Source organism: Haliaeetus leucocephalus, unplaced genomic scaffold (genome assembly GCF_000737465.1).
Source record: "Haliaeetus leucocephalus isolate CR32 unplaced genomic scaffold, Haliaeetus_leucocephalus-4.0 Scaffold656, whole genome shotgun sequence".
NCBI lineage: Eukaryota > Metazoa > Chordata > Aves > Accipitriformes > Accipitridae > Haliaeetus > Haliaeetus leucocephalus.
In genome coordinates, this window is record NW_010973092.1 from 9,775,482 (window position 1) to 9,802,507 (window position 27,026).

A 27,026-nucleotide genomic window follows, 5' to 3' on the forward strand; every position below is an offset into this window, starting at 1 on the left:
AACCCCCGAGCAGCACGTTCCCAGCTCTGCCGCCCTTCTAAAATCCTCACCCGGTGCCTCTGCTCCGCGCACCGCTCGACTTTCGCACGCAGCGGGAATTTGGACTAGAGCGTGCTCCTAAATTAGCTTTATCATAAATCTTTTAGGCTCTTAAATAAATAAATAAATAACATTGCTCCCTTTTGCCCTCTATTTTTTTTTTTTTATCATGCCACTCTTCATCAGCTTCAAGCCGTCGGACTTTTCCTGACAGTGGTAACAGGAGACCCGTTGAGTCTGGATTTGGGGTTTTGGGTTGGGGTTTTTTTTTTCCCCTCTCAGCAGCAACACGCTACTTTCAAACTTTGCGCAAGGCTTTGGGTTTGTTTGTTTCCCTGCTTTCAAATGGCATTATGATTTTAATCAAAACGGACTGGTTTCTGGAGAAGGCCAGAGCAGACTGGGACTGGGAGGCAGATCAGTGGGGTGGTTTATAGCAGTTCAGAAGAAGGTTTTGTAAACAAACACAGCTCAGAGGTAGAAAAGCAAATACGGTGGGTGAAATCTTGGCCTCCTCCGAAGGCAATGGCACAGCTCAATGGGGCCAGTATTTTCACATCCACACACAACTTTTCCTCCAGCAAACACAAAATCAACAGAGACGCAGGTAATGGAGAAAACAGCTCCAAATCTGTATTATTATTGCCTAAACAACTTGATGCTGTCAGGGGAGAGGAACAGAAATACAAGCGATGGCTGAGGACGAGGAGCAAACATCCTAACGGGTTTTCTGGCTAATGGAATCCTCCTGCCACTGCAATCTCCCCTGAGCGTGGGGCAGCACCGTGGCCCCCGAGTCGGTGTGGGGGGTTCCCCCCGAGCAGGGTCACAGCCCTCCTTAGTGCTGACCGGGGCTCCTGCAGACCGAAACCTCAGAGGAACTGTGGACACAAAGGCTTAGCATTCTGTTATCCAGATATTTTGCTTGTAAAGCCTGGGTGAAAAAAATGGAAAATAGGGGAGAACTAGACGAGGTTGCAGGATTGGGCCATTTGGGGCAAATAAGGCCGTAAATTCCCGCAGAGTCAGCATTACCCGAGCGAGGGCACCAGAACCCGTCAGTGCTCCTCTGGCCATTTCCGCGGATCGTGATTTCAGCGAGGAGCCCACTGCAGAGCCATCTGGGCTGGGCTGCGTATCGGACCTTCCCCAGCACGGCACACACACGGGCAGCACCCTGAGCCTCTGGGCTTGCAGGTGCAAAGCCAGAAGCCGCTGCAGCTCTGTCACGCCACGCAGAGGGACACCTGAGTGACAGAAAGATAAGCTTCTCCCAGGAGGAGGAGATGCACGCTCTTATTAAAAAGTACAAATTAAAGTCCCTCTACTTGACTTAAGCCTGTCCCACTTATTTTCCACACCACCTAACTGCCCTGAAACACATCACCAACCTGATGCTGCTGGAGAAAGAGCCAAACCATGAACCCCAAGAGAGCTCACCACGTCAACAACCAGGTGAGAAAGGGCTCCCAGAGCAAACCCCAACCCCGCATCTGATCCAGGGTGAGGAGCAAAGTGAGGCAAGAACTGCCAAAATTATGGGCCAGATCCTGCCGGCGCTTCCACAGCACGGGGCCGGCACAGGGAACTCCAGCAGAGGTGGCCATCCCAGTCCTCCTCAAGTCTTTCTGCTGGCCCTTAAGGACTAAGCAAGCTGAGCTCGGAGCTGAGGTCTGGGCTCTGCTGACAGTTGCCTTTGGGACGTCTCAGAGCTGGGGAGACCCCTCCAGACAGGGAGAGCCAGCATGTGACGGTTTTCAGCATCAGAGCCATGCTCCATCTACCTTTGTCCCCTCCTTACTACAGCACAGGAGCATCAGATTTAAAAAAAAAAAAATCAAAGGGAAAACATTAATAAATAATAATCAAGATCATCTGCAGTTTTAATGATAAGCTATTTAATGAATTATAAAGTACCTATAACTCAAAGTATGAGACTGTACATTGTCAAAACTGGCATTAAAGTGTATGGAGATAATTAAGCAATAATGACCTCCACAGAGGGCTTTTCCTGGGAATTAATGACCAGTCGGGAGGAGCTGATGGCTCAAGGCACAAGCAAGGGCCATTAACCCCAGCTGGTCATTAATACTCAGGAAATGCCCGGCTCTGAGGCCGTTATTGTGAGTATATGATAAAATAAAGGGGGAGCAATTATGAATATCTCAGTTTGGGGGCTGCTGGGAGAGGTGATGTTTGCAGGTACTCAGGTTCATGCCTGACCATCCACCATCCCCGGGACTCCCAGAACCGGGTGCGCTCAGGAGCGCACCCCCGACACAGACCCCCTCTGGACCCCCAACACCAGCGTTTGGGGACTCTGCCAGGACAAACAGAGCCCACAAGACATCTTTGTGACCAAAAAGAGTAAAAGCAAAACATCCTAACAGCAATGCAGAAACAGAGGGTTTGTTTCAACCCAAATTTTGGATATTAAATCCTCATGCTATTAGCAGCTCCAGAGCCCAGGTCTCATCTGTCGAAGTGGCACATTGTGTGATATAAGACGCACTTTTGGGACCATCACAGCCAAACCCAGCCCCTGGTGCAGCCCTGGGCACTGTTTGCAGCAGGACCCCCCCAGGCTCCACATACAAAAACAGAATAGCAGAACAGCCCCCTTTCAGCCCAAACCTGCAGGCATCTCTCCCCAAACTCATCGTGACTTCAGGGAGACTTGGAGGAAGAGGAGTGTCCCCTTCTGGTGGGGCAAAACAAAAGCTAATGCAAAGCTGACCCTATATGCTGCACTAAGATCCTTCCTGCCACGCACGGCACCGCAGCCGTGGGGTTGGCACCGGCTCGGAGCATCGGCCGGGTGCCGGAGACCCTTACTAAAGTGGCAAAGCAGAGCCAAATGCCAAATCTCTCCCGTCCACAGGAGAGCATGGAAGGATTTGGGGGGATGGTCCCCTGGGACAGATGCCCTGCTCTCCCCCTGCATTGTAAACAGAGGGAGAAATTAGCATGAGCTGTTTTGCCGGGGTAATGAAACCCAGCTGCTCGCAGCCCCGTGTTCCTACTGCTCTCCCTCATCCCCCCTCCAACACCCACCAAGGAATGGGGGTTTCGTACCTCTGAAAGCCCAGAGTCACCCGTTACATTTTCCCCTGGCTGGAGAAGGAGCGGAGGGGGATGTCCATCCCCCAGCCCCAGCACACGGGGAGATGGGAGCACAACACCCACCCCCATCTGCAATTATCCAACCTTGTTCTAAATAAACCCGCGGGGGAGTGAAGGGACTCGGATTTTCCACTAGAGCCCCTCTGGTCATTTATTTACCCCCGTGCTGTATTCTTGCACTGAAAATGCATAAATGTGCTTGGAGGTGACAATCACAGAACATTTTGCCCTGTAGGATCACAGCGTATGTAAATTTTCACCTACACAAACAAATCCATGATGGTTGTAAATATTTCCAAATTATTCTCTGTAGCAATCGGTGCTAATCATGCTGTTTGTGAGAACACAGCAGCGATGTTTGTTGGCAAAATAAAGGATCTCTTTAAGTTTCTTACAATCTGGAAAGAAACCTAGAGCGGCTCCTCGGTCACAGCATTTCTCCTTAACTGTTTACAATCGATCAGAAGAAAAAAATTAAGTATCCCACTGGCGATACGGAGTTTCCAACAATGATACGTTAAAAACAGCTATTGCTTAGCAGGGGAAAATCACTGCATAAGGAAAATTAGTGCTTGTTAGTACACGTAATATTCAGAATCACGAGTAGAATAAAAGCAGCAATGCAGAAACTGTTACCAGCAGAGAGAAAATTATTCAAGTATGCATTTGAGTAATTCTGCATTTTAATTTAACCCTTTGAAACATTAATCAAACCATGGCTAATTATAGGAATTAAGGAATTAAACGATGGAATCTTCTAAAAGATATTATTTAAAAGGCAGTTTATACAATTACTTGTATAGATGTTTGCTTTAAAGAGGGAAACATTTCTACTGTAATGAAAAGGGTCTTAGAAAATTAAATTAACAAGGGGGGACCAGGCTGATATGAAACTAAATTAGCATCAAATGCAAATTACAGGGTACTTAATGGTAGAAACAGGTGCAGAGCAGGTCCCTAAATGAGATAAATGAATAAAACATCCCTCTGCACAAATGTGGAAGCTGACACAAAGTCAATGATATGAATAATTCAGCAGCCTCAACACTGCTGTTGAGGTCAGCTTTCCTTGACCTTTGAAACAGGAAGTAAAATTCTGTCCAAATTTGAGTGACTGGAAATGCAGCAGTTATTTGTTGGCGGGGGGGGGGAATCCAGATTAAAACCCCAAAAATACAAAACCACGGTATGCATGTGAGAATGTGTATACATACATATAAGATGATAAATTGAAACACTGAATAAATGTATCGGCAGAAGAAAACATGCAGAAGTGGAAAACCTCTCAGATGTTAGAGTCACGGTGGCTGCAGAATATTTGTTTCAGCCGAAAACTCTAAAAGAGCATGTGTGTGATACATGAGAGTATTTAGGTCATGGTATGATCTAAGCATGTTCAGAGCTAAATGGTTTCATCTTTCAAAAAACAATTTAGTTGTGCTAAAGGGGATATTAATAGAGTCAAAGTCATTATATTTCAGGCATTAAAGAAATCAAGTCATATAAAAGAAGCTGTTCAAAGCTCAGCAATCGATCATTTTCTTTGCTATAAACTTTTTTTAATAAGGAAACTGGAAGACTTCTTTTCTCGGCTTTTTACCTAAGCTATCGATTTAGTCACTATTGCATTTCAGACATTAAAAAGTCACAATTTCAAATGTAAACGACCCTAACAACAGTTTGCAGTGAAACACAGGCTGTGTGCAAGTGTGCATGAGTGAGAGAGAACCCTTATAGTAGAAATCATACAGATACGTAAGTATTTTATGTTGATATTTTTAAATGTAAATAAACCATAAAAACAAATCCTTCTATTTCAAAGAATGAACACTTCTGTCTCTTAAAAAGATAGCAATCTGGAGCAGCTGCCTTAAATCCAGTGGAATATCTCCAAATTTACATCCTCATAACTAAACAAAGAAGATTTCTGCGCCTTTCCCTATGAGAAAATACTCAGCTAAAAGCATAGGTCATATAATTTCTGACTAGACGTATGGTCCTAATTTCAAATTGAATTTGGCACTAAAACAGATTAATAAGGTATAACAAATAACTAATTTCTCCAAGCTGGAAAGAAAGGAAGAGCATCACCCCTGCAGCTTGTCTTCTAGGGCAACAAAAGATGTAAGATAACAGAAGTTATCTCTGCTCTTTCTTTTGTTATATTAATCTCTCTTTACCTGCTTACCTGTCATCTGCAGAACACGTGTCTGACAGAAGGTTATTGAGTATTGGGGGGTTAATATTATTTTCCATACTTTAGGCAGGTGAAGCCCAGGAACGGGACTGCAGGGTACACCTCTGCCTCAATGAAGTTTTGTGAGGAGTTAAAGCAAACTCTGGCAGCAGCCACCCTGAGAATGCATATTAATGAGATAAACAAAAATCAGCCCCGATATTGCATAATCCCATGTGGCAAACCAAGCGCCAGTAATTTGGGGGTTGAGTTCACGACTCTGCTCAGCGCTGGGTTTGTGTGCGAAGTAGCTCCCTCCAAACGCCAGCTCTGAGAACCCAGCTGGTTCTCATTTCCAAACAACCAGTTTCTCTATCCCCAAGTGCTAAAGAAAATAATCCCAGCAATCCATGACTACACGCTTTCACAGGGACAGCAGTGAGAATTTGATTGTAGAGATAATTAAAGTCATTCCTGAAACTTCCAAGGAAAAGAAGTCAGGGGGAGGAGGGGGGCCAACGGGGCCAACGATGCTCGTGTTTAAATTGAACCAAGCAACCAGTTTGGCTTGGAGAAGGCGGGGGGGACACACTACTTTTGGGGAATTTGTTTTCCTGAAAATTCTCTCTCCTGCACTCTAATAGTTACAATATTTGCAAAGAAAATGTAATAGACTGTGGCGAGTAGGAAGATTAGAGTGAGGTTCAGAGCCTGGATGTTCCTAATTTGGCAAGAGCATCCAGAGGGAAATGCTTTAGCATTCTGGTAAACTTGAATAAAATTATGCACAGCCACTTCGATTAGAAGGGTTTAAAGGGAAATGATACCATAAAAGCAATAAAAGCAACTGCTATCTGCTTCAAACACTGAAAACATCTTTTTAAAATTAATGTTTCCTGCAGCCCTGCCATGAGTTAGGTCTGAAATAATTTTCATATTAACAACACTCAAGAGCAGGTCAATCTAGAGCCAATCACGTGAGTGGATTCGTCCTCCACATCTTTCCAAAACAGCGGCGTAATTTACACCACTCCAGCTGGTGTAAATCAGCAGGGCATCCCTGGCATCAGGAGAGCTGTGAGGCTCTGGCTGCACTAAAAAATAATCACAATGAAGATGATTAAAAGAAAAAAGAAAAAAAAAAGCCTTGCCCCCAGCAAAGCTAAATTGTACAACCCCCGTGTCACAGGTCTAGTCTGACCCTCGTCATCCTGAAATCGGTGTGAAATTTAGAGATGGAGAGAAAGAGTTTAAAGCACTTGTAATCTCTCCGTCTGCACTATCTGCCTTGAGCAGGAAGGAGGGATCCGCTCAATGAGAGCTATTCAGGGCCTCTCAATTAACCTGATTAGTTCAGCACGCTGCTCTCATGAATGACACCTTATCTTGGAAATGAAGGAAAAAAAAACTTCCTTCCTTCTGGAGATCCAGGCAGCCCCTAAAGCCAGAGCGGCGGCGCCCATTGGGGCTGGCCCCCCCGTCTCCCCGGGGAGCTGCTTTTGGGGTGGCAGGGCCAGGCAGCCCAGGTGGCCCAAGCGAGGAGGGGGTCCCCCTCTTTCAGAGCCAACCAGGCACATGATGGGATTTTCTGCAATCATTAACCCTTCCAGCGCTGTGCAGAGCCCGGCCGCGATGCTGCCTGCAGGTAAGAGGTAGAGCAGCCGAGGGGGCGAACCCCCCCGGGAACGCTGCCTTGTTTAAGTGTGTTGTAGTCTGGAACTTGTTTCATATGTGACAGATTAATGAGCGATAACTGGGTTACCATGGCAAAAAGCATTCCCAAAATTCTCTTTTGTTTCTCCGAGAACAGTCTCCCTTTTTTTTTTTTTTTCCCAAATCATGCCACTTTACAATAACACAAATATTAACTAACAGCGTGTTATTCTTTCAAGTGCAGATGGCTGTGAATGTCAACAAGGCTGACTGTTACATACAAACTCCAAGAATTACTCAGGGAAAATAGGTGTCTCAATTACAATTATAATACTGAAACCTCAAATTTATGAATGCCCAGCCGACTTTGAAGGCATTTATTAGGAAAACTCCGATGACTTTGAAGGTATTAATGCACTAATGACGCATTAGGGCATGATGTATTAATGTTCTTGTAATTTCTGACAAATTAAGTTACCATTGCCACAGCGGGGCAATGCCTCAGAAAAAAAAAAAAAGCTCCTCTCTCCTGCCACACGGTATACAACGGACAACAATTTGTGTACACATAATGGGGTTTAGCGAGAAGTTTTCCTCCTACACCACAGTCCAGTTTATTCCATTTTTCAGAATGCCAGAGCTCTTTATGCTAAAAAAAAAAAAAAAAAAAAAAAAAAGAAGGTAGGTGTAGCCTAGGGATTGTCTTGTCTAAACAGCCCTTTAGGGTAAAGACTCTCTCACTATGTTGTTCTACATCCCTCACTCAGCAGCGCGGAAAGCCCAGGAGCCCAACGGAGCCCGGAGACCGCTGGAGCACAGTAACATCAGACCATGGTGCCAACGGAAAACCAAGCCCCAGAGATAAGAAAAAAACAAGTTTTACAGAGCTGCTTTTAGCAGATAAACCCCAGCTTAAGAAACAAATTCTGCCCTAGACCCCAGAAGAGTTGAGGATTACACAGGGAACTCCTTTGTAAGGCAGCAGGACTCACTTATTTTTCTTTAAGAAGGGCCAAATCCTGATCCTAGCTGTGGGAGAGCTATCGCAAAACACGTGCGGGTCCTTTCCTTCTCCTGCCTGCAGAACCCCCAGCGAGACGTGCCATGGGGCGTGCTGCTGCCTGCAGCTGAATCCCAGCTCGTGCGGGACCGTGCAAGCGCTGCAGAGGCGCATGGAGCAGACTGGAGGAGATGCTACCATCAGATCTTAATAGCTCTGAGTGTGGCTAATTTTCTTCTTTTAGAGCAAAGAACTTTATAATGAATACAGAACACATTTCTTCTCTTCTTGTGTCATCCTTCTACAAAATTTGAACTAGGTAAAGTGGTTTTTAACATCCACTTATCAAAGTGACTTAACATCTGGGAAGTCAGCCAATGGTTATGTAGTGATGCAGATGCCAAAAAATCCAACTGAAAGATTATTTTCAGGGAGATTACAGAGAAGACCTGACTCAACTGGGTGGAAGCGGATGGTTATCCTGGTCAGGAAAGCCTGAGCGTCTCCCTACAAAATCATACAGAAAATTAAGGACAATGATTATGTTTTAAACAGCTTCCTTTTAACCCATTGTAGACACTGGCTGTATCCTGTACTAATAACTTTGTCCAAAGGCAATTTTAGGATTCAACAGATGAACAGTTTGGCAAAGGCCAAAAGAAGATGAACAGAAAAATTATTTTCTGTCTCTGACAGTCATCGAGACAACACTAACAAGAAGAAGATTTTTTTTTATTGCTAGACACTCACAGTGGGATATCAGTTCTTCCTAACATTTACTTTATATAAAATTTATCCTTTCCAGGGTCACAATCATGTCACTTCGGGGTGTGAGGGTGTTTCTTTTTTTTTTTTTTTTTAATTAATCTTTGAAAAAATGACCTAAACACTCAGCTAGTTGAATGATGCGATTAGCTGAAACAGTTTACAACTCTGATTAGAAAGTCAAGGTGAGAGGAGAGCTGAGAAAACCCAAGTGTACAGCAAGCCTTTAGGACGCTGGCACTATGTCACTGTAGCATCGCCTTTTTTTTTAACCCCATTTTTCATCTCTTTCTAGCCCGGCGTGGCACTGGAAGAGTTAAAGAAAACAATAAAAGAACAACTGAGTGTACAGGGTAGGATTTACTGGCATTTACTTTTAATCTATGGTCCTTTGCTCTGTGGCTTATCAGCCCTATGTCAGCCCTTTTTCCTCCTTTATATTTCATGAGGGGACCCACATGCTGGTACTGAGAGACAGAGCCCAAGTGTCTGTAAGCTTTTTGTCAGGTAGAAAGAGAAGAAAAAGGAAAGGAACAAGAGGAAAAGCAAAGCTAAGAGGCATCTATTAGATGTCACTAGGCTTTTGTATTCATGTCAATGATTCAGGATTAGAGTATTTGAAATAATCTTATTGAGAGAACTCAAAAGCCCCACAGAGGGAAAGCCTGCTCGGTAGCATATGGCAGAGCAGCGGACAATATCTTATTAAGGATGTGTTAGCTAACACCATTACTTTTTATATTACATTACTGAACTATTGTGCCTCAGCCGGTTAGCGAGATGGCATAGTTGTGGAATGCCATTTTGGACGTTACCACGTTGTTACAAAACCGGAGAGATTTGGCCGGGCGTCCGGGCCCTGCCCGGCGGGGGGGTGACAGTGGCGATGCTGCTCCCTCACCCCCCCGGACCCCTGGGAAGGGCAACAAGCCCTTCTCCGGCAAAGGGGAAAACCATGCCCCCAAGCGTACTGGTGCCCACTCTGCTCTCACCGTGTGTGACACCATCCAGTGCCCCCCCTGCCCTTCCCCACCTCGATCCCCCCAAATTCAGGTCACCGCCTTTCGGGTCTGGCCGGCTGAAAAACAGGGGGTGCAGAGGGCAGCTTCTGCTATATCTCCAACAAAAAATCCCAAACTGTTGCCAAACTCAGCTTCTTGTCAGATGAAGGGAATTTAATTTTGTTATAGTGAATGCTGTTAGTCTAAAAATCTTTCTTTGCTCTTGGACAAAAGCTTGTAATTGGAGAAATAGCTCTCTTTAAAGTTATCTTCATCTGCCTACACCTTTAGAGGCAGCAAGAAACCAAAGACAAAACAGTACTGTTCATAGCGTTTCAATGATTGCAGTGAAAGGCTCTATATCTGGGTCACCTTAATGCTGTCCAGTATATAATTTGAAATAAAGCCTTTTAATAACTCATTTCATAAAATTCACATATTAACAGCACCAGAAAATTTGTTTTCACGTTTCCTATTCCCAAACACTATTTTTAAAAAGCGGGTAGAAAATTATTCGTTCCACTTTAAAAAAACTTCTAAAATACTGTCCTTAGCAAAAAAAGTAAACACTCATTTGATACAGTAATATATTCTGATCACAAACTACCTATGCAAAGTTGCTAATGTGACACACTGGGAACTTTGTACGGCCTTTCTGTACTTTTCCAGAACTGTTAAAGAAAAAAAAAAAAAAACCATGATGCTACAGGGAAAGAGAAAAATTCATACCAGTATTTACCACTACTACTACAGAGACTTGCTGCTTTCCGAGGACAGCGTTAAATCCATTTCTAGAAAGTTATCTCAGTCATGATTTACACAGAAACCTACAATTGTTTCTTACTCTCTTTTAACTTTATTAGTTAGATATTGTATTAAAATTAAACACTTCCAGCAGGCAGAAGTGGATTTGAATTTAGCATAGTTATTTTTGTAGATGTGGCCAATTACTTATAAGAATACATTTTGGTGGCTAGAACACGCAAACATTTATGACTACTCACAGGAAGAAAACTACTCATACACCTCAGTTTCTGCAGAATAAGGCTTGGGTTATGTTTTTACCCAATAAATGCTGGGATAGAGCTAAGATACATTTTTCATGTTCAGAATAATTTTAGCTAATCTGCATTAAAACTGAGGATGATCTTAGCAAATACATTTTCCTATTGCTCTTATTCATGTGTGCATTCCCACTGCGACAGCAAATATGGAAATAAATCAGGTGTTAAGATGGGACAGGAAATTTATCCACACCAGAAACTGTGTGTACATATATATGCATATGAGAAAAAGCCAGTATTTTTTTCCAAACAAAATCCTCACTCTTGAGAAAGAAAAGAGCTGGCACTGAGCTGTGTGGAGCCGGGTAGCCCACTGCGCCGAGCAGACCCTCCCTGCTGCAGGACATGCTTTGAAGTAGGAGTTCATATTAAGAAATTGATAGGTATGAATAGCACATTTGAAGTTTTGTGACCAGAAACAAAGGGACAGATCACCCTGCCAGGCCCTGAGCTCCTCTTGGGACCAGCCTGGCGCACTTGGAGCTTTCCTGATGCTGCAGGAGGTCACTGCACGGAGGCAGCCAAATTTTTAAAGCACCTCTATCCTCAGATGCCCAAATCCTGCCATCTGAAGGGAGCAGCAGAGTAATCCACGACGTCTCAGTCAGACCTCAGGGTCCTCCTCTGCACAATCACACAGGGTCTTCAGGATGGACTTCGAGGACTTAGAGAAACCAGTGCAGTCTCTTAAAATTGTTAACCCTTGCTGACCAAGACTGAGATTTTCAGAAAGAGCCCAAGGGACTTACAGACCCGACAGCAGCGGCGGCTCTGAAAGCGGTAGGTGCAGAGCTGCTCAGCCCAGGCTCACCAGCCACCCAGGGCAGAGCAGAGCTACATGGACACAGACATGCTGACCTCGGGGTCTTGGGGCAGCAGGTCCAGCACATCCCACGTGTGCACGAAAGTCACTTTTCTGGACTGACAGCACAACTGGCCAAGCCCCAAAGGGCTGCGGGTGAGCACTAAAGATGATAGTCAAATGCCAAAAGCAATAGAGTAGGCCAGTCTTCAGTTTCCCTCATCCCCAGGACATTTATACAAGCCTAAGTTTTTTCACTCTCTGTAGAAAAATCTCAATTTCAATTTTCAAACTGCATCGGGAGAACCACTTCTCTTCAGGAATGGGATAATCTACCTACCTAGAGACTACGCAGCTTTTAGTACAATAAGCCTTCTTTGCGATTGGAACCTTTGTTATATCACCATGATATTAAATAGTAATAATCAGGCATAAGATCACAGTGAAATAAAGCCCAAAACACTAGCTGCAGATTCAAAAGGCATCACTGAGAGAAGCAAGTACCTATTAGAGTAGTGTGAAATGTTTGCAGTGAAACCCAAAACCACATAAAACTTGCCTGGTTTGGGGTTTTATAACAAACTGAAAACTCAGAACAGGTTTGCTGAGAAAATCACAAACCTCCTGAGTGAAGCTGAGACCAAATTAAGGTTTTGCATAACAGTTTTGAGATTATACAAAAATTCTTATACTTGGAGGCGAGAGAAATCAAACAAGCAATAAGCAGAAGCTGGTTTGACCCTGACCAAATTCACTAAACCCCAAGAGCAAAATAAATGAATCTTGAAGCAGCAGAGATATGTGCCAACCCCAATAGGATGAAACCAAGAGATTTTTGCAAGAATCCTTGCAAAGTTACCCCCAGCTCTAGTGATTTCATCACCAGAAAGAGGACTGACACCGCATGCATGAGGAGTGCTGGTAGAGGGGCAAGCATTAATGTCTGAGTCTCTGTGTGAGAAGCATCTACTGATCAGAGTCTCCCATTTATCTCACAACAGCTCAAAATGCCTTTGGTTGCCTAAGCCATGTGGGAAATGTTTGGGGTAATGCTTCTCAGCTGCATCAATCACAAGCAAATCCTTGAGGATGTGTGTCTCAGTCCCTCCCCTCTCAGAAATGTATGGGTTCACAGGCTCGGGGAGCTCACACGAAATGCTCAAGGCCAACTTCTGCCCATCTGAACACGCTGCTTAGAGGCCCAGAGGGTTTAGGCAGCACAGCCTTAAAAGACAGCCTGGGAGACATCTCTGTGCAGTGCTGGGGGTCGTCCTCTGCCGCTCAGTTTCTGCTCCGCGGACTCCCTCCCTGCTGGATCAATAACTCCCATCTGGCTCTGGAAGGGGCACAGCAACGAGGTGGGCACTTTCCAGTACAAGGTTCAAGAGAACGGCCAAATACTCAGGCCCCGGCGCATTTCTCACCTATGTCTTGAGATCTCTCAGGGCACGCCTGCGTGCAAAACCCACCCAAGGACCCAGGACGGATGGGACCCGCAGCCTCCTGGAGCCCTGTCCCCAGGGTGGGCAAGGGGGGAGCAGGACACCAGCACACGCGCCTCCCTCTGCCCCCACGCAGCCCGGTGCAGGTACCGCATCTGGCTGGGGGGGGACCAAGGATACGACCAGGACAGGGCAGGAGCCGGGACTTCTGCAAAGGGACCACTGCCAAAGTGCCTGGCATCTTCTGCCACTGTGCTGTGACACCAGTGCTATGACAAGCCCGTGTCCCTGTAGTCTGGCTGGGGATCAGCTGCGGCGCTGATCCCATCACCCGCAGCAAAGCAATCCTCGGCAGCTCCCTCCCAAACAAAACCCACCTCATCCTCTTGCCGGCTTCTCTCCCGAAGACTGGCCTGCTCTGCCAGCCTGCCTGCATCTCCATCACCCTCCCTCTGGGCATGGAAAGCTACTGCAAAATGCATTAACCGCCACATCTGCCTGACAAGTATATTTGTGGGGAGGATGCAGTGAGTGTGATACAGTCCTCTGTGTCATTTTTCCACCTGCCTGGTATTTAGGATGAAAAGATGATCAGGCCCGTAAAATACAATCCACTACGTGATGACTTGTAAAGCGGTAAAATGGAGACATTGAAAGTCATTCACGCCTCTTTTCATGTCATTGCACGGTGAAATCCTACCCACAAACATAAAATTTTTCAGGTTAAAGGCTGAAAGATTTCAAAAACATATGTAGGTAAGTTGGCTCCCTCCGTAGCCGTGGCAGCTGGGTGTGCTGGGGACGGATTACAGAGAGCGCGGCCGAGCATCCCGTACAGCAGGTGTTGAAAGCACACAGGCCTTTCAAACACCGGTAGCAGGTCGTGCATTAAAATGTACCTTGGTGCCATCTGATAATAAAGCGTAAAAAAATATTACAGCTTCCAACCCATGAGCCGCCACCCCTGCTCCATGGACAAGAGCTCTGATTGTACTGGAAATGCATAAGCCGCCTCTTCAAAGCCAGAGGGAGCCTCATTCCTCAGAAATTGCATCCGAAGCAGCACATGAAGAACTTCAGTATATTGCCAGACAAGGGCCAGAAGAGACCCTGGTCATCCCCGTGCTGACTTGCCACCTAGGGGCACACAGCAACAGGCTTTGTGCTGGAGACTTACAGCGCAATTAAAGTTTATCTATCCAAAAGATAGAAGGTGGCAAGATTTCTTAAGTAGGTCTCATCCGTATTGGTAAATCTCAGCAAAGCCGATTTCAGGTCACTGTCATGAGCCTGCTCAAGTACGCTGGGAAGAGGCAAGATTTGGGATGAACCAGCAATTGCCAAGCAGGCTGTTTTCAGCCCTTTTTCCATGCAGTGTCACAAGCTGGAGGTATATGGTATAGATCCTAAATGCTGAGATTTTTCTGCCGCTATATTTGGGATTGCAGTGGTTATTCCTATTTTATCAGTCTGTAGGACTCCTGGTTACTGGATGCAGCCATAAAAGGTAAAGAAGCCCCGGCAGGCATGGGTAACACCATTAAATATTGGTCCTGACAATGGTAAATGGGGTTTAAAAGTTTGGAACAGAATGCCAAGAGAGGAGCCTCTTCCCTGAACCAAGGAATAATATAAAGCCCCACTTTCTCCCCTATGTGACTTTTGTCATTATCATCTTTTCTGATTCTTACAAAGCAAACCTAATTAGGAAGCGCTCTCATTAGTCTTCCAGAAAAATTAGCACAGCTTATGCTAATTACTCCTGTAAAATTTAATAAACTCGTTGAAATGGGAATAGTCTAATGAGGTTTTATTTATTGAACTAAGATAACTGTAAGGAAAAAGGTTAGGACACCGGGATATCCAGAGTGGTAATAAAACTACAATTTATTCGATTTCTTCACAAGAATTTTATTGCAAACCTTTTAAATTCAAATATGAGTTACAATTTGAAAGTTAAATCAATCTAGAGTTTAATTTAATAACAGGAAGTGCTCTGTGTTTTCTTAAAGTGTGATTACAATACAGCCCTGCCACTGCACTTGTAGGAGGAATTGTGCATTTGTATTGTGACAATAATACCCCTTTTAAAATGAGTTCCTGTTCATCAGATCTTCATCTCGACACATGTAACTGGATTAGTGATAAAATATACAGGCTACGCTAAGAAGATGATTCAGACACACACAAGTTTCCAAGAAAATTCCTTGAAATGACTGCTCTGTAAGCATAATAGATTTATTTTGTTCTCCAAAGAAAATTCAGATCACTATATGAGTATAAATTTCTTTAGGTCCCTTTCACTGCTGTATCTGCTGATACTATAACAGAGCAAAGTATAAAGCAATTTTAGAAAGTCATATCCTGTTCCAAACACAAGTACAGGCTTTTTTTAAATCCCACATTTTGATTAAATAAAAATATACAATTTACTTTTCATATGTATCTAGGGTTTGAAAAAGAACACAACACATGTAACTTTGAAGTTGCCAAACAGCCTCTTCGCCAAGTTCACTAAACCACCACAAAGAGGGAGCTCTCTCTATCCCAAGTTCCTCTAGCCTCATCAAAGAGGATTAATCAATCCAAAATAGTATTCCAGCATGTAAGAAGAGGATAGCATTTCCATGTAAGTACATATGTCAAAAATCCCATGGATAGATTCTATGTTAAATTCTATGTTAGGTCAGAGTCTGTGGATTCGCAGGATTTGATGCAAGAGTTAGATTAAATCCATAGGCAAGACTTTATCAGAGCGTAAGGCATGTGGGAGTGCTTTAGCCCAAATGGTAAATGAATTCTCTAAGCTCACATGCAAATAAAAATAGCTAAATATGGTTTTGCATATCAATTGACATAATAGTTAAAAATTGTGTGCATGGAGAAGTGACAATGGAGTACAACTAAACACATGTTCTGACTTGTGCAGGCATTTTAATGTTAGAACAATTTTAAAGGACTCATTTCAAGGTAAAAAGGCTCCATATAGATCACTTCATCCTTTCCAAACCAAAAGGGGGGAAAAAAATGAATAGGATAAATGTCACAAGAAACATCACTAAAGCCACTAACTGTATAAAGCACATACTTATTTGGCCTAAATTGTTTGAACTAGTCCCGGCCAAGAAAAGGTTTTAAGTACCCTACTGGGACAGATGCGAAGCGGCAACAATAGAAGCCACACTAATGCAATCCAGGTAACACAATCCTGTTTCAAAAACGCGGGGAGGGCTAATTACAGTACTGCTGAGTCAAATTTCTTATACCATTGCAACCCACAGGAGCAGGTCAAAATCAAATGTTATTCAAACCACAGTCATATCAACCTTCTGTATCAAAGTCACAATTTAAAACCAAGTGAAGAACTTAAAAGCTTAACCCATTCACAAGCCAAGCGTGATTCAGTACGGGTGGTGAGGTAGGGTTTGTATTATCATCTTTACATTATGTTTAGCTTGCATTTTAAAAATAATCTTCCGAATTGGTACCTTTTGCATCAATTTATGTAAAGACTGATAAATTGATCACTGCTGGGAAGCTGAATCTGGTTTTTTCATGTAACTGGTTTCCTCATTTTGCAGGAAGCATGTAACAGACAGCATCTCTGGCTTTCATAATTTAAAATGATTTGCAACTAGCAGTTTTGCATACTAGATAGTTAAACAAAATATTTCTGTAAACCTGCCATTAGCATCTTAACATCTCACTTTCCAGTACAATGAAAAATTCATGTGAATTTTGTAGCTTTCATGTTGCTCAAAATGCCACTCTAACACCATGTTTATAGTGTTCGACTCCGCAGCATGCTTATAAAACACATCTCTATACAGATTTCACTGTGGGGGCTTTTTCCCCCCACTTTCCCTGGTACTACCTAATGCTCACAGAAGATGAAAATATGCCTAGTTAAAATAGATAGAGATATCTTCCGAGATCCAAACATTCTCAGGATTACTTATTATAGCTAATCAAAACATCTGCTATAAGCTTCCAATATATGCACTTTCTTACCAAATTCAAACAAGAACTCTAAATCGGGGAGTTTGGAGGAGCACAATGCCAGGCAAGGCTCTGCCATACCCCTGGACCGCTCGCTGCGTGTGGCACCCAACACATCAAACCCTCTTCACCTTCTTCCGTAAAATGGACGCACTGGCACGGAAGATACTTTAAACTTCATATAGCAAACATTAACTCAGACAGTAACGCAAGGAGGAGCACACTATTCTATGCTCTCGCCCCTATATGTATAGGTAGTTTCCCTTCAGGGTCCCTCTATTCAGAGATTAGTGCAAAGGTATTGCTTTCCCCAGCTGATGACAGACACTGTCAGTACTTCATGGCCATTTAACTCGTCTAGAGTAATGCTGCATAATAACCTGGTTATCGCACACGGCTTCGTACAATGAGTTTGGACAATTAAAATGTAAAATTGACTCTTTGGCTACCATTTTGCATAATTTGCAAGCACAGAAACTACGCGTGGCTCAGAACAACTAAAATAGATGTATTGTACTACAATGATTTACTCGGTGATGTCAGATTAGCAATATGGATCTGTTTAAAAACACAATAATTAAGACAGGCAAAAATGAATTAATCAACTGACAATACAGTCAAAATAGTATTCCAACCAAAGAAAATAAGAGGAGGAAAAAAATCTTACTTTGCAGATCTATTTTTTTAACTGTTTTTATGCATAAATAAAAACCTTAAAATGTAGATGGATTGCATCCAACAGAACTACTGTAGCTAAAAGTGATAATGATTCAAACATTTTTCAAATAAAAGTTAAATATTTATAAGCACCCAACCACATTTCATAAATCACGAACTATTATTATTTTATTCCTGAAGCTTCCCTGGCACAGCATGTGAATTGAGCCACAGAAAGTCAGAAAGAAAAATCTCCTCTTTATGCACATGAATCAGTTACAAGAACCGGAGCCCTCAAAAGAGCAGGTCGCTCCGTTATCCTCCATATGGCCCTTCCATGGCAATCGCAATTGCAAAGCACAACTAATTCAGTATCAAAAACAAAATTTCATCCGTATATACTCCTAATTCTTCCCCATTAGCAACACAGGGCAGGTGTTTCATTATAATGAGGAGGGGGAGAAAAAAAAAATGGAAGGAAACAATAGCAGTCCTTACCTGTCAATTATCACTGGATCTGATGGAGTCTCATTTCTGTTTCCACAGCTTTTCTTGTCACAACAGCGGCTACAGAGCAAAAGTGAAAGGATTTAGTGCGACCATTACACTGTAAAATCATCATTACGAACATGGTAGGTTCAAATTGCCGGCTAGAGTTACCGCTCAGTCCCTGCCTGGAAATCAGTCAAATGTAGTGGGTCACATATGGGTTAATTACTATGTTTAACTTCTTGCACAGCTGGTTAGCAACAGAAAATATAAAAAGAGAGGGGGTTTGCCCCTTTCACAAATAATAATTCAAGGATCACCTGAAACGGGGAGACCTGCCTATTTGTAGCCTCTTTTCCGTAGGGTTTAACAGTTGTCCCACATACGCTCACACACAAAATAAGGCAGCCTTTTCCCCACTGAGCCGGGTTTTCACATTTGCTTAATGCCTATGTTAGACATCCACAAGATATTCCTGCATCTACACAGAGCCAAACTCTCAGCTACCAGGAAACCTCCCCCCGAAATCTGAAAGCACAATTATTCTCCCTCTAAGAAACGCTGTTGTTAATGGGGGAGCTAAAATGCAAGCGCCATCGGCAGCGGCTTTTTTTATGCTGGAGCGTGCCTATTTCCCCAAGTTTTCTGAGCGTGTTAATGATCACTAATGCCACAGAGAGCACAGCTCCGGCGGCTGGTGCCCTGCATCAGGTCAGATACAAAGCAGGCATGTGAAATATAAGCTCCGTCTCCTAAAGCACTGCTCCATCGCTGACCTCGAGGCTGGGATTCTTTTGAACTAAGGTGGCTCATTGTTTCCTAAGAGAAGTTAAATTGTTGTTTGTGATGATTCCTTGTCAGGGGTTATTGTCCATTAGGAGCCATAAATACATTGCAGGTAAGCTCATAGGCAATATATATGTTTCTGCTCAGGGTGGGAATCCCTCCTGGTGCATCTAGAGCTGCGGCTGAGCGACGTGGGGGCTGCCCTGCTCTCCCCAGCAGCTCGTCTAAACCCATGAGACCAAGTCACAGCTACACAGGTGAGCAAAGCCTCAGACTTTCACCCACCTGCCCGCCCCAGGGAAGAAACACCCATCTAGCAAGGAAAGCACCTGTTTGTTGACATCCCTTAACAGAAAATCCCCCGCCAAAGTCAAGGCTCCAAGGAATTAAAAAAAAAAAAAAAAAAAAAAAAAAAAAAATCAAGAAGCTCCTGGTCTTCCCAAGCCCTCCTTGGTCCCCAGGGACCTGCTGGATGAAGCCTGGGCAGCTCCTGTGGGGTGAGGGCTGCAGGGACCCCATCCCATGGTGGCACCAAGTGACAGGCGGGGACGACCACCCCAATTCCTCTCCCCGGCCAGACCTGAGTGCATCTTTCTCTTCAATAAACTTTCTGGTAAACCTCAACCACATGCAACCAAATCTTTGGAAACCACCGAGCTTGTTCCAAATGGCATCCCGAGGACCTGCGCATCGCCCTTATTTCAGCAGCCGGCTTTGGGCGGCTGGCAGGAGGGACCGCTGCTCGCGCTCCCGCTCCGATGAACTATTTTCTTTTCCCCAGAAGGTGGAAGAACATCAGGGCAGGAAGACGCCCTCAGAAGTGCCACACTATATAAATAGCCCTGTTGGGAGTATGACAAAGGTTCTCTTGTGTTGCTGAACAATAGAGTGAATAATATACAGTTACCCACCAAGATTAGCAATAAAGCAACTAACCACACTAAAGATAACAAAAAAAGGGGGCCTTTTACAAAAACAGCCTGTTTAAACATGGTTTAAAAAAAAAAAAAATTTGTTTTCAAAGAGAGGAAAATACATAATTCTTTTCACCGCAAAAAGCTTCAAGGCAACTATTCAGGGCTGAAACTTTTCACAGTTAACACATGTGCGGTATCTTCATTTCGGTGGAAGTTACATTGTTTGGGATTGCCAAAAAAAACTGCTTAATTTTACAGCACAATACCACAATTGATCCACCAGAAAATGCAAGAGCCTTGGCACCCAGAAAGTATTAAAATTTAGGAAAGCATAAAATATGCTGTAGGTAAATAATCATGTGGACGTTCGGGGGGCTTTTTTGCCTATAAAAGGACTTGTCATTGGAGTGCAGCTAGAATGTGTGGGGTGAGAAAATTTACCCACAAACAAGGCAATAAAAACTGCTAATCATTTTTAAATGATTAAAATGTAATTAGAAACAGAGTTGGCACAAGTTAAGACAATGCAGTTCTTGTGACTGAAGCGAATCAGGGCTAGTCCTGACATTCTCACAGCAGACTGGAGGGACAGAAATTGCCACACTTACTCAGGCGAGCAAAGGTTCCCAGGCTCCCAGCCCGAGATGGGCAGATACCACCATCCACGCACCACCAGGCTCGGAGGCCGGCACCTTCCCGGGGTTCTAACCCAGCGGGAGAGGCGGCCGCAGGGGCCCGGAGATGGGGACGCCTCGGTGTCCCCTCCTGCCACCAGCGGGACGGAGACAGGCGCTGGCCGACGGGGACAACCAGGCTTCGGGAACGGGGGAAACGCCGCGTTGCTCATCGGGTGACCCCCTCGTTTGGATAGGGCTTCCCAAGAGTGCACCCCAACAGTCCCGAGTAATACCAAGAGACCTCACTCCTTGCACGGCGATTTGAGGGTGATGGGGAAGGGGTGCATGGCTGGCACATCCCGCCGTCTGGTGGCTCTGTGGCATGAGAGGAGACCCCGAATGCTCTTTCATGTTCTAGATAATTTTTTTTTTAAACCTCAGCTTGCCTTTTGCAATTCTTTCCCCCCAACAGCAGGATCCAAGACCTTATCTACCCCAGTTTTTCTATGCAGAGAATTAAAAAGTCACGCAAATCCTGAGTTTAAGAGCTGGTCACGTGGCGCGAGAAGTGCTTTTAATTCAACTTGCCTCAAAAGCTTTGGCTTTTAGTGCCTATTTAACACTTGGGAATAAGTTCCTAAATATTCTGTACCCTTTCTCCTTTCCCTGAAGGAATTTAAAAATTCCCAGGAGCTTCTCTAAGTCACCCAGAAACCCTCCAGCTCCCAGTAAGGCTCTGTGAAAGTTCAGGGAGAGGTGCCGAGTGCCAGCTCCTTGCAGCCAGGAGGGCAAGGACTTGCCCTCGCTCTTCCCCCACGACACCTCTCCCCAAGTGGGGCAAGGAGCCACAGCTCAGGCACAACACCACGTTGGCCCACAGAAAAACCCTAGAAAATTTGATTTTTTTGGAGGGTTTGCTTGTTTTTAAAACAAGTAGTCCTTGATAGTAGTGCGGCCTCTTGCCATCGCAACCTCCTCCAGCTCCTGCACCTCATCTCTGCCCACCCCAGGTTTCCCCCCCTCCTGTTGCCCGACGCCATCCCCATCCTGCCCCTTCACAGCCCTCCCCGACCCCTGGCCACCACCACTCCCAGCTTTTGTTGCTGCCTTTGTCCTCACCCCAACCCTCTGGAGACCTGCTGCCCTCCTGGCGTCTTGCTCCATACCTTCCTCCTCCTCTTCCCTTCCCTGTGCTGGAGCATCTCTACCCCGCGTTGCCCGGGCACGCAGGAGATGGCCTCCTCGCCCCGATGGCCTCCTCGCCCCGATGTCTGGCACCCCCAAATCCTCCCGTCCCCACCCTGGCGTGGCGGCCAGGAGCATCGCTCGTGAGAGGAGCCCTGCTTTGTGTATCTGCGCGCTCGGGCGTTCTGCGGGGACAATGAACAATGAGAAATTATGGGGCGATGGCACGTGGCCAGCGCAAATGCGACTTTCCGATCATTTAGCTGCCAGGCTCTAACAAGTCGTTAGCGAGTCCGTGTGGGAGAGATTTTGCAGAAGCTCCCAGCGAGGTGGGTTTCATCCCGCAGACGATGCGGTTGGGACAACCCCTGCCCCAAACAGGCTCCTCGCCCCCAAGCGTGGAGGTACGGGAGCTTCTCGCCAAAACAGCTGTAAGATTTTATTTTACACAGACAAAAACCATATTTTACTCCAACCTCATTCTCAGAAATCACTGAACCATTTTAGCTGAAACTTTCCAAAGAAAGTCAGCCTGAGGCTGACACCCTGCAAAGGACATTTCAGCCAGAACAGTTTAAGTTTGGCAAAGCTGTAAGCCACTGAAGGTTTCATAATGGAAATTGTTGAGGCAATATTAACTATAGATGTCCCTCCCCATGCTGCCTACAATACTAATAAATTCCACTGAGGCTGTGAATTCTCCCCAGCTATTAACATTTTCGCCAACAGTGTAGATTTTTATATTTGACAAAACACAATGAAATCCTTTGAAATAAACAGCCACCTGAAGCAAACCGCAGCCCCACTTTCCTACCACAACCAGGACTCTCCTATACATTTGAATTCTTTGTCTTATCCGAGCCATAGTTGTAGTATACTATAAATACCCAGCTTTGTCACATAAATGCAAAGTTTTATTGTGCAGTTAGCCTTGATAGAAAGCACTGCTGAAAGTTGTTTAGAAATTAAATATCTAAAACAAGCTATTTTAAAATACAGAGCCCTCACTATTTCATGTCTGAAATGAAGAAATTTCATCTTAGGGAGAGCAAGCTGTCTTTCACACCATATGGCTAATGGTAGTGCATAGCAATTAGCTGGGCTGATTAATGGGGAACAGACTCTAATTTTATGCTTATAATTGAGGCTGCATTTGCACCCCTGGTGCAAATTCAGCACATCCCAACTTCCACTTACAACAGGCAAGAAATCAAGAGAAACAGAATGGTGTGGAGAGAGGGTTTTTTTTCCCCCTTCTAGACCCCTAAAGAGCATCAGATTTGCAATTTAAAAGAGTGTTAGCAGCACAATAGATGACAGATTTGTGCAATAGGGTCAAGCGGCCTGGTAAACAAACAGCACCCTCTTACACATGTACAGGCAGAAAAGGAAATGGGTAATATCTAATACGAGCCGTAAGAAATTTGAATATGTCTCCTCCACCCCGTCAGGCACACAACATCTGCCTACTATGGGCAGATATGGGCAGATTTTTTTTTAATTTTTTTTGCTACCCCTCCACCTTATGGTTATGAAACACAAAGCAAGGACTAGCAGTAAACAAATAGAAGGAGAAGAATAAAGCTCCTGATCCAGTGAATTTTAAGAACAAAGAAAGTGTAAAGTGCTTTAATAAAGGGAAAGACTGCACATCTTTTCACATTCCCAGAACAGAAATAATTTTGTCTCAGTCAAAGTATATTGAACAGCCATAAATCTTTGACGCAGGTATTTGATCTTCTGGTTAAAACTCAGCCCTCTATATAAAGTTTCAATTTACTTCTTACCCTTGATGTTTCTAGAGTATTTGTAAGAAAATTAATGTATTAAAGTGGGTGATTCTTACTCTTGCACGGATGGCTCAATGAGTGGCAGGCAGATGGAATTCCTACTTCAAAACCTTGCCGTTTAAGAATCAGGAGAGCACATCACCCAGGACTAACAGCAGATTCAGAGCCTGACACTGCAGGCACTTGAGCATGTGCTTAATTTTACTCGTGTGAACAGTCCCACTCTTTTACTGGTCTATTACAGGAGAAAAGCAAAGCATGCACTTCAGCCTTATCAGGTCAGGGGCCTCCTTTAATATTTCCATGAATTGTTCCTAGCTAGGTATCTAGTGTGAAAGTGGTGCTAATTGGGCCAATGAATTTTAGGGCAATTATGAGTTTGTCAGCGCAACTGGGTTTCCATTTGGAAAGGGAGAAGCGGCCGGGAGTCCTCAGCAAAGCGATGCTGCAGCTCCCAACGGCAGCAGAAGCTCGGGCACCTCTCGGAGATACCCATCTGATCGTTCTCGGGCTCTAATGGGTTATCTTTGGTTTCCTGGAAGAAGCCAAACCTACTGAATGAAGCAGTCTAGAAAAATAGGATGTGAAAACTCAAATCCCCCAAATCCTGCAAGGAAGAATTCATGGGGCTGTGCAGGGTTTCACCCAGGCTGGCAAAGCAAGGAGAGCAGCTCCTTCTCTGCCGGCATCGCGGGGCACTGCCCTCGAGCTGGGTTTTATCAGGGAGGAGCTGCCATGGAGGACAAAACACGCAGATCCCCAAGAATGAAAAAAAAAAAAAAAAACTTAAAAAAAAAAAAATCAACCAACAGAGAAGTTTCCATCTGAATATTTTGTCTAAGACTCTCCCCCACCAGGAAACCCTCATCCAAGTTTATTCTCTTAGAAGTGGGTACTAGTTTTTACCCTCAAGTTACTCCTTTTTAGTAAATGTGTTTTGTAAAAGTTACAACGCATGCAATGGCATTTTTACAGTCTTAAAACAACTGATTGTAACAATGAGCTTATGCAAGAACGCCTTGTCTTCCACCAGGCAATTATTTTCTGCCATCGAATAACATGTAACAAATGATTTTTTCAGACATGCAAAAAACACCCACTAACTTTAATGAGACTGCAAGGTCAAGCTCTCCTAGGTGTCGGAGGGGTTTGCGAGAAGATGCTGCCTTCTCTGCGGTAAAAAGGAAGTAGAAGAGGCTTCACCTATTTCAATCAGCCAGAAAAGAGAAGGAAGCAGCTGCAGAAGTACCGTGTTTGGGAGAGAAGATATTTGACTGTCCTGAATTTAAGTGACCAACCCCAGGCAGGCATGTTCAGGGGAAGGGAGCCCAGGGGAGAGCCAAATCTGCACGGGGAAGTTTAAAGAAAATCAACAAGAAGACATCATTTGGGTGGAGGAGCATCACCTGCTCTGCTCCAGCTGAGCGGGGACCTTGCGTGAGCAGCAACCGGGACAAAACAGGCCTCCTAACCTCAAGTCCTAATGTGCACCCAGGGGGAAAAAAAAAAAAAAAAGTACTATTTTGTCATTTTACCGAGGAGGTTTTGTTGGGAATTGGGGCCAGAGACATTTATTGCTAGAAGACTATAATTGATTGTTAATTTTGGTGAGGAGACCTTTTGTGGGCTACGGTGTCTAAATGAAAACCAGTAGCGTTCTGTTAAGAATAACTCTTTATAAATAATTGAAAACTAGTGTGACGACTGAGACCTTGCTGCTAATTACACACACCGAACTGTGTTATTTTGGGATTGTTTAATGCAAGAAAGATAAATTTAAGTCCGAAAATAGCTGCAGGTTCAACCTAGATTTTGAGAGACACGTTCATCTTCTCATCACTAATTAACTGGAAGCAGGGTATTCTTACCTGCACATTATTTCATGCGTGAGCAGAACTCGGCACATTTCTGGGTTCTTGTCTTGGCCTTCATATACTATCGCCTAGAAACAAAACACATTTTTAGCTGTGCATCAAGTTGAGTTTGGAGAAAATAAAAACGCATCACGGTAACTGAAGGCGCAGCCGGAGTTGCAAGCCAAGTCACAGGCTAAAGAGACCGCGTCTCCACTGAACCTGCTCCAAGACTTGCAGCTGGAAAACAACACAAGCTGAGTACAGCTAAGTTCCCTCCTCTCCCTTGCACATCTCTCAAGCAGTGTGTAGGATGGATTTTTTTAGTAGTCAAGACAACCACAATTTTCTTTTCAATTCAGAATAAAATATAAACCTAATAGCATTAAAAGAAAGGGGAAAAAAAAACACCACACAAACCAACAGCAAGGCTCGGCATATTTTTGGTCCTATTCACTAAAAAAAAAAAAAAAAGACAGAAAAGAGAGAGCTCATGTACTTTTAATTACAAAAGCTGCACAGCCCAGGTGTTTTCCTGGTGGCTCCTGAGAAAGTGCCTGGGCCTGATTCTGCCCTTGAACCTCGTGATCGACCACTTTCCAGAGAGCAACTCTGGAGTTACAGGGATATAAATAAGTGAGAAGCAGGCCCTACCAGATCAGAGGATACCAAAACAAACAGAGGATCAACCAGCTTGAGAAATTTGACTCTGAGATAGCACGGGGAGAACCCTTTAAGTTAAAACTGTGGAAAGACAGTGTGTTCGCATTTCAGGAGGAGTCTACGTCTGCAATGCTGCCACCAGCAGAACCAGCGGCACCGGTGAGGGATCGGCGTTACACGCTAACTAGGTTAGCGCTCACAGCCCGCTCGGTACAGGGTTTCCATCTGATCAGGACAGAGTTATGTTTTGTAACCACCTCCGGTCCTGGGCACCAGCCCCCCCAGCAGCAAACCAGGAGTGAAAAGAAGTTGCCTTTGCAACAGCATCTGTGATAGCACTAAGGTTCCGACATCTTTTAGGGTGCCACGCCAGAGCCGGGATGGATGGTTAGACCCCCAGCCTTGGAGGGACGACCAGCCCTGCATCTGAGCATCAGCTCTACCCTTGACCTTGGTGTGACTTTTTCAGCCTCTAAAATACAGGCTTAAAAAGAAGAAATTGGGGAACGAACTCTGCAGATAAAATGACAGCTGATACAGGTATCCCTAAAGCTAACGATAAAATAGATATTGAAAATAAAAAAACCAAAAGTATGCTGTATGGATGTGATACATTTCAAAGTGGTCTCATTCCATAAAAGGTAAGTGTGGAAAATACTGAGAAAAAATAAGTTATCTTAATATAGGATGAAGTAAGATCATATGAACTGCTTTCCCAGTCCTTACAAATACAACCTACCAAGGGTAAGAGTTGTTGTACCTGCAAAGGGGACACGGATCTTAGGACACACAAATCTGAAGAAGCGTGAGCTGATTTTTAACACCATTTTAATAGTAATATGCAATATTAATATTATGCATTATAAAATGATTTAATGATTCCATAAATAATATCAGGAATGGGGCTGTGTTATCTTCACTAGTTTTAATTTTTTCACTTTGGTTTCGCTATGTGCATTCCCCTAAAACCTGCGAGCCAGTGGGGGGGGGGGGCGGCGTGAGGGC

General features: G+C 44.3%; 1 protein-coding gene across 2 annotated transcripts in view; it reads right to left on the reverse strand.

Annotated features, from left to right (window-relative positions):
* EBF1 (early B-cell factor 1) overlaps window positions 1-27,026 on the reverse strand; it is a 282,327-nt gene that overhangs the window by 245,331 nt on the left and 9,970 nt on the right. For both annotated transcript variants that reach the window (XM_010578999.1, XM_010578998.1), the window contains exons 6-7: window positions 25,374-25,447; window positions 18,220-18,288 (exon numbers count right to left, since the gene is read on the reverse strand). In XM_010578999.1, the coding sequence (XP_010577301.1) occupies window positions 18,220-18,288; window positions 25,374-25,447 (143 nt within the window). The remainder of the gene's footprint in view (window positions 1-18,219; window positions 18,289-25,373; window positions 25,448-27,026) is intronic.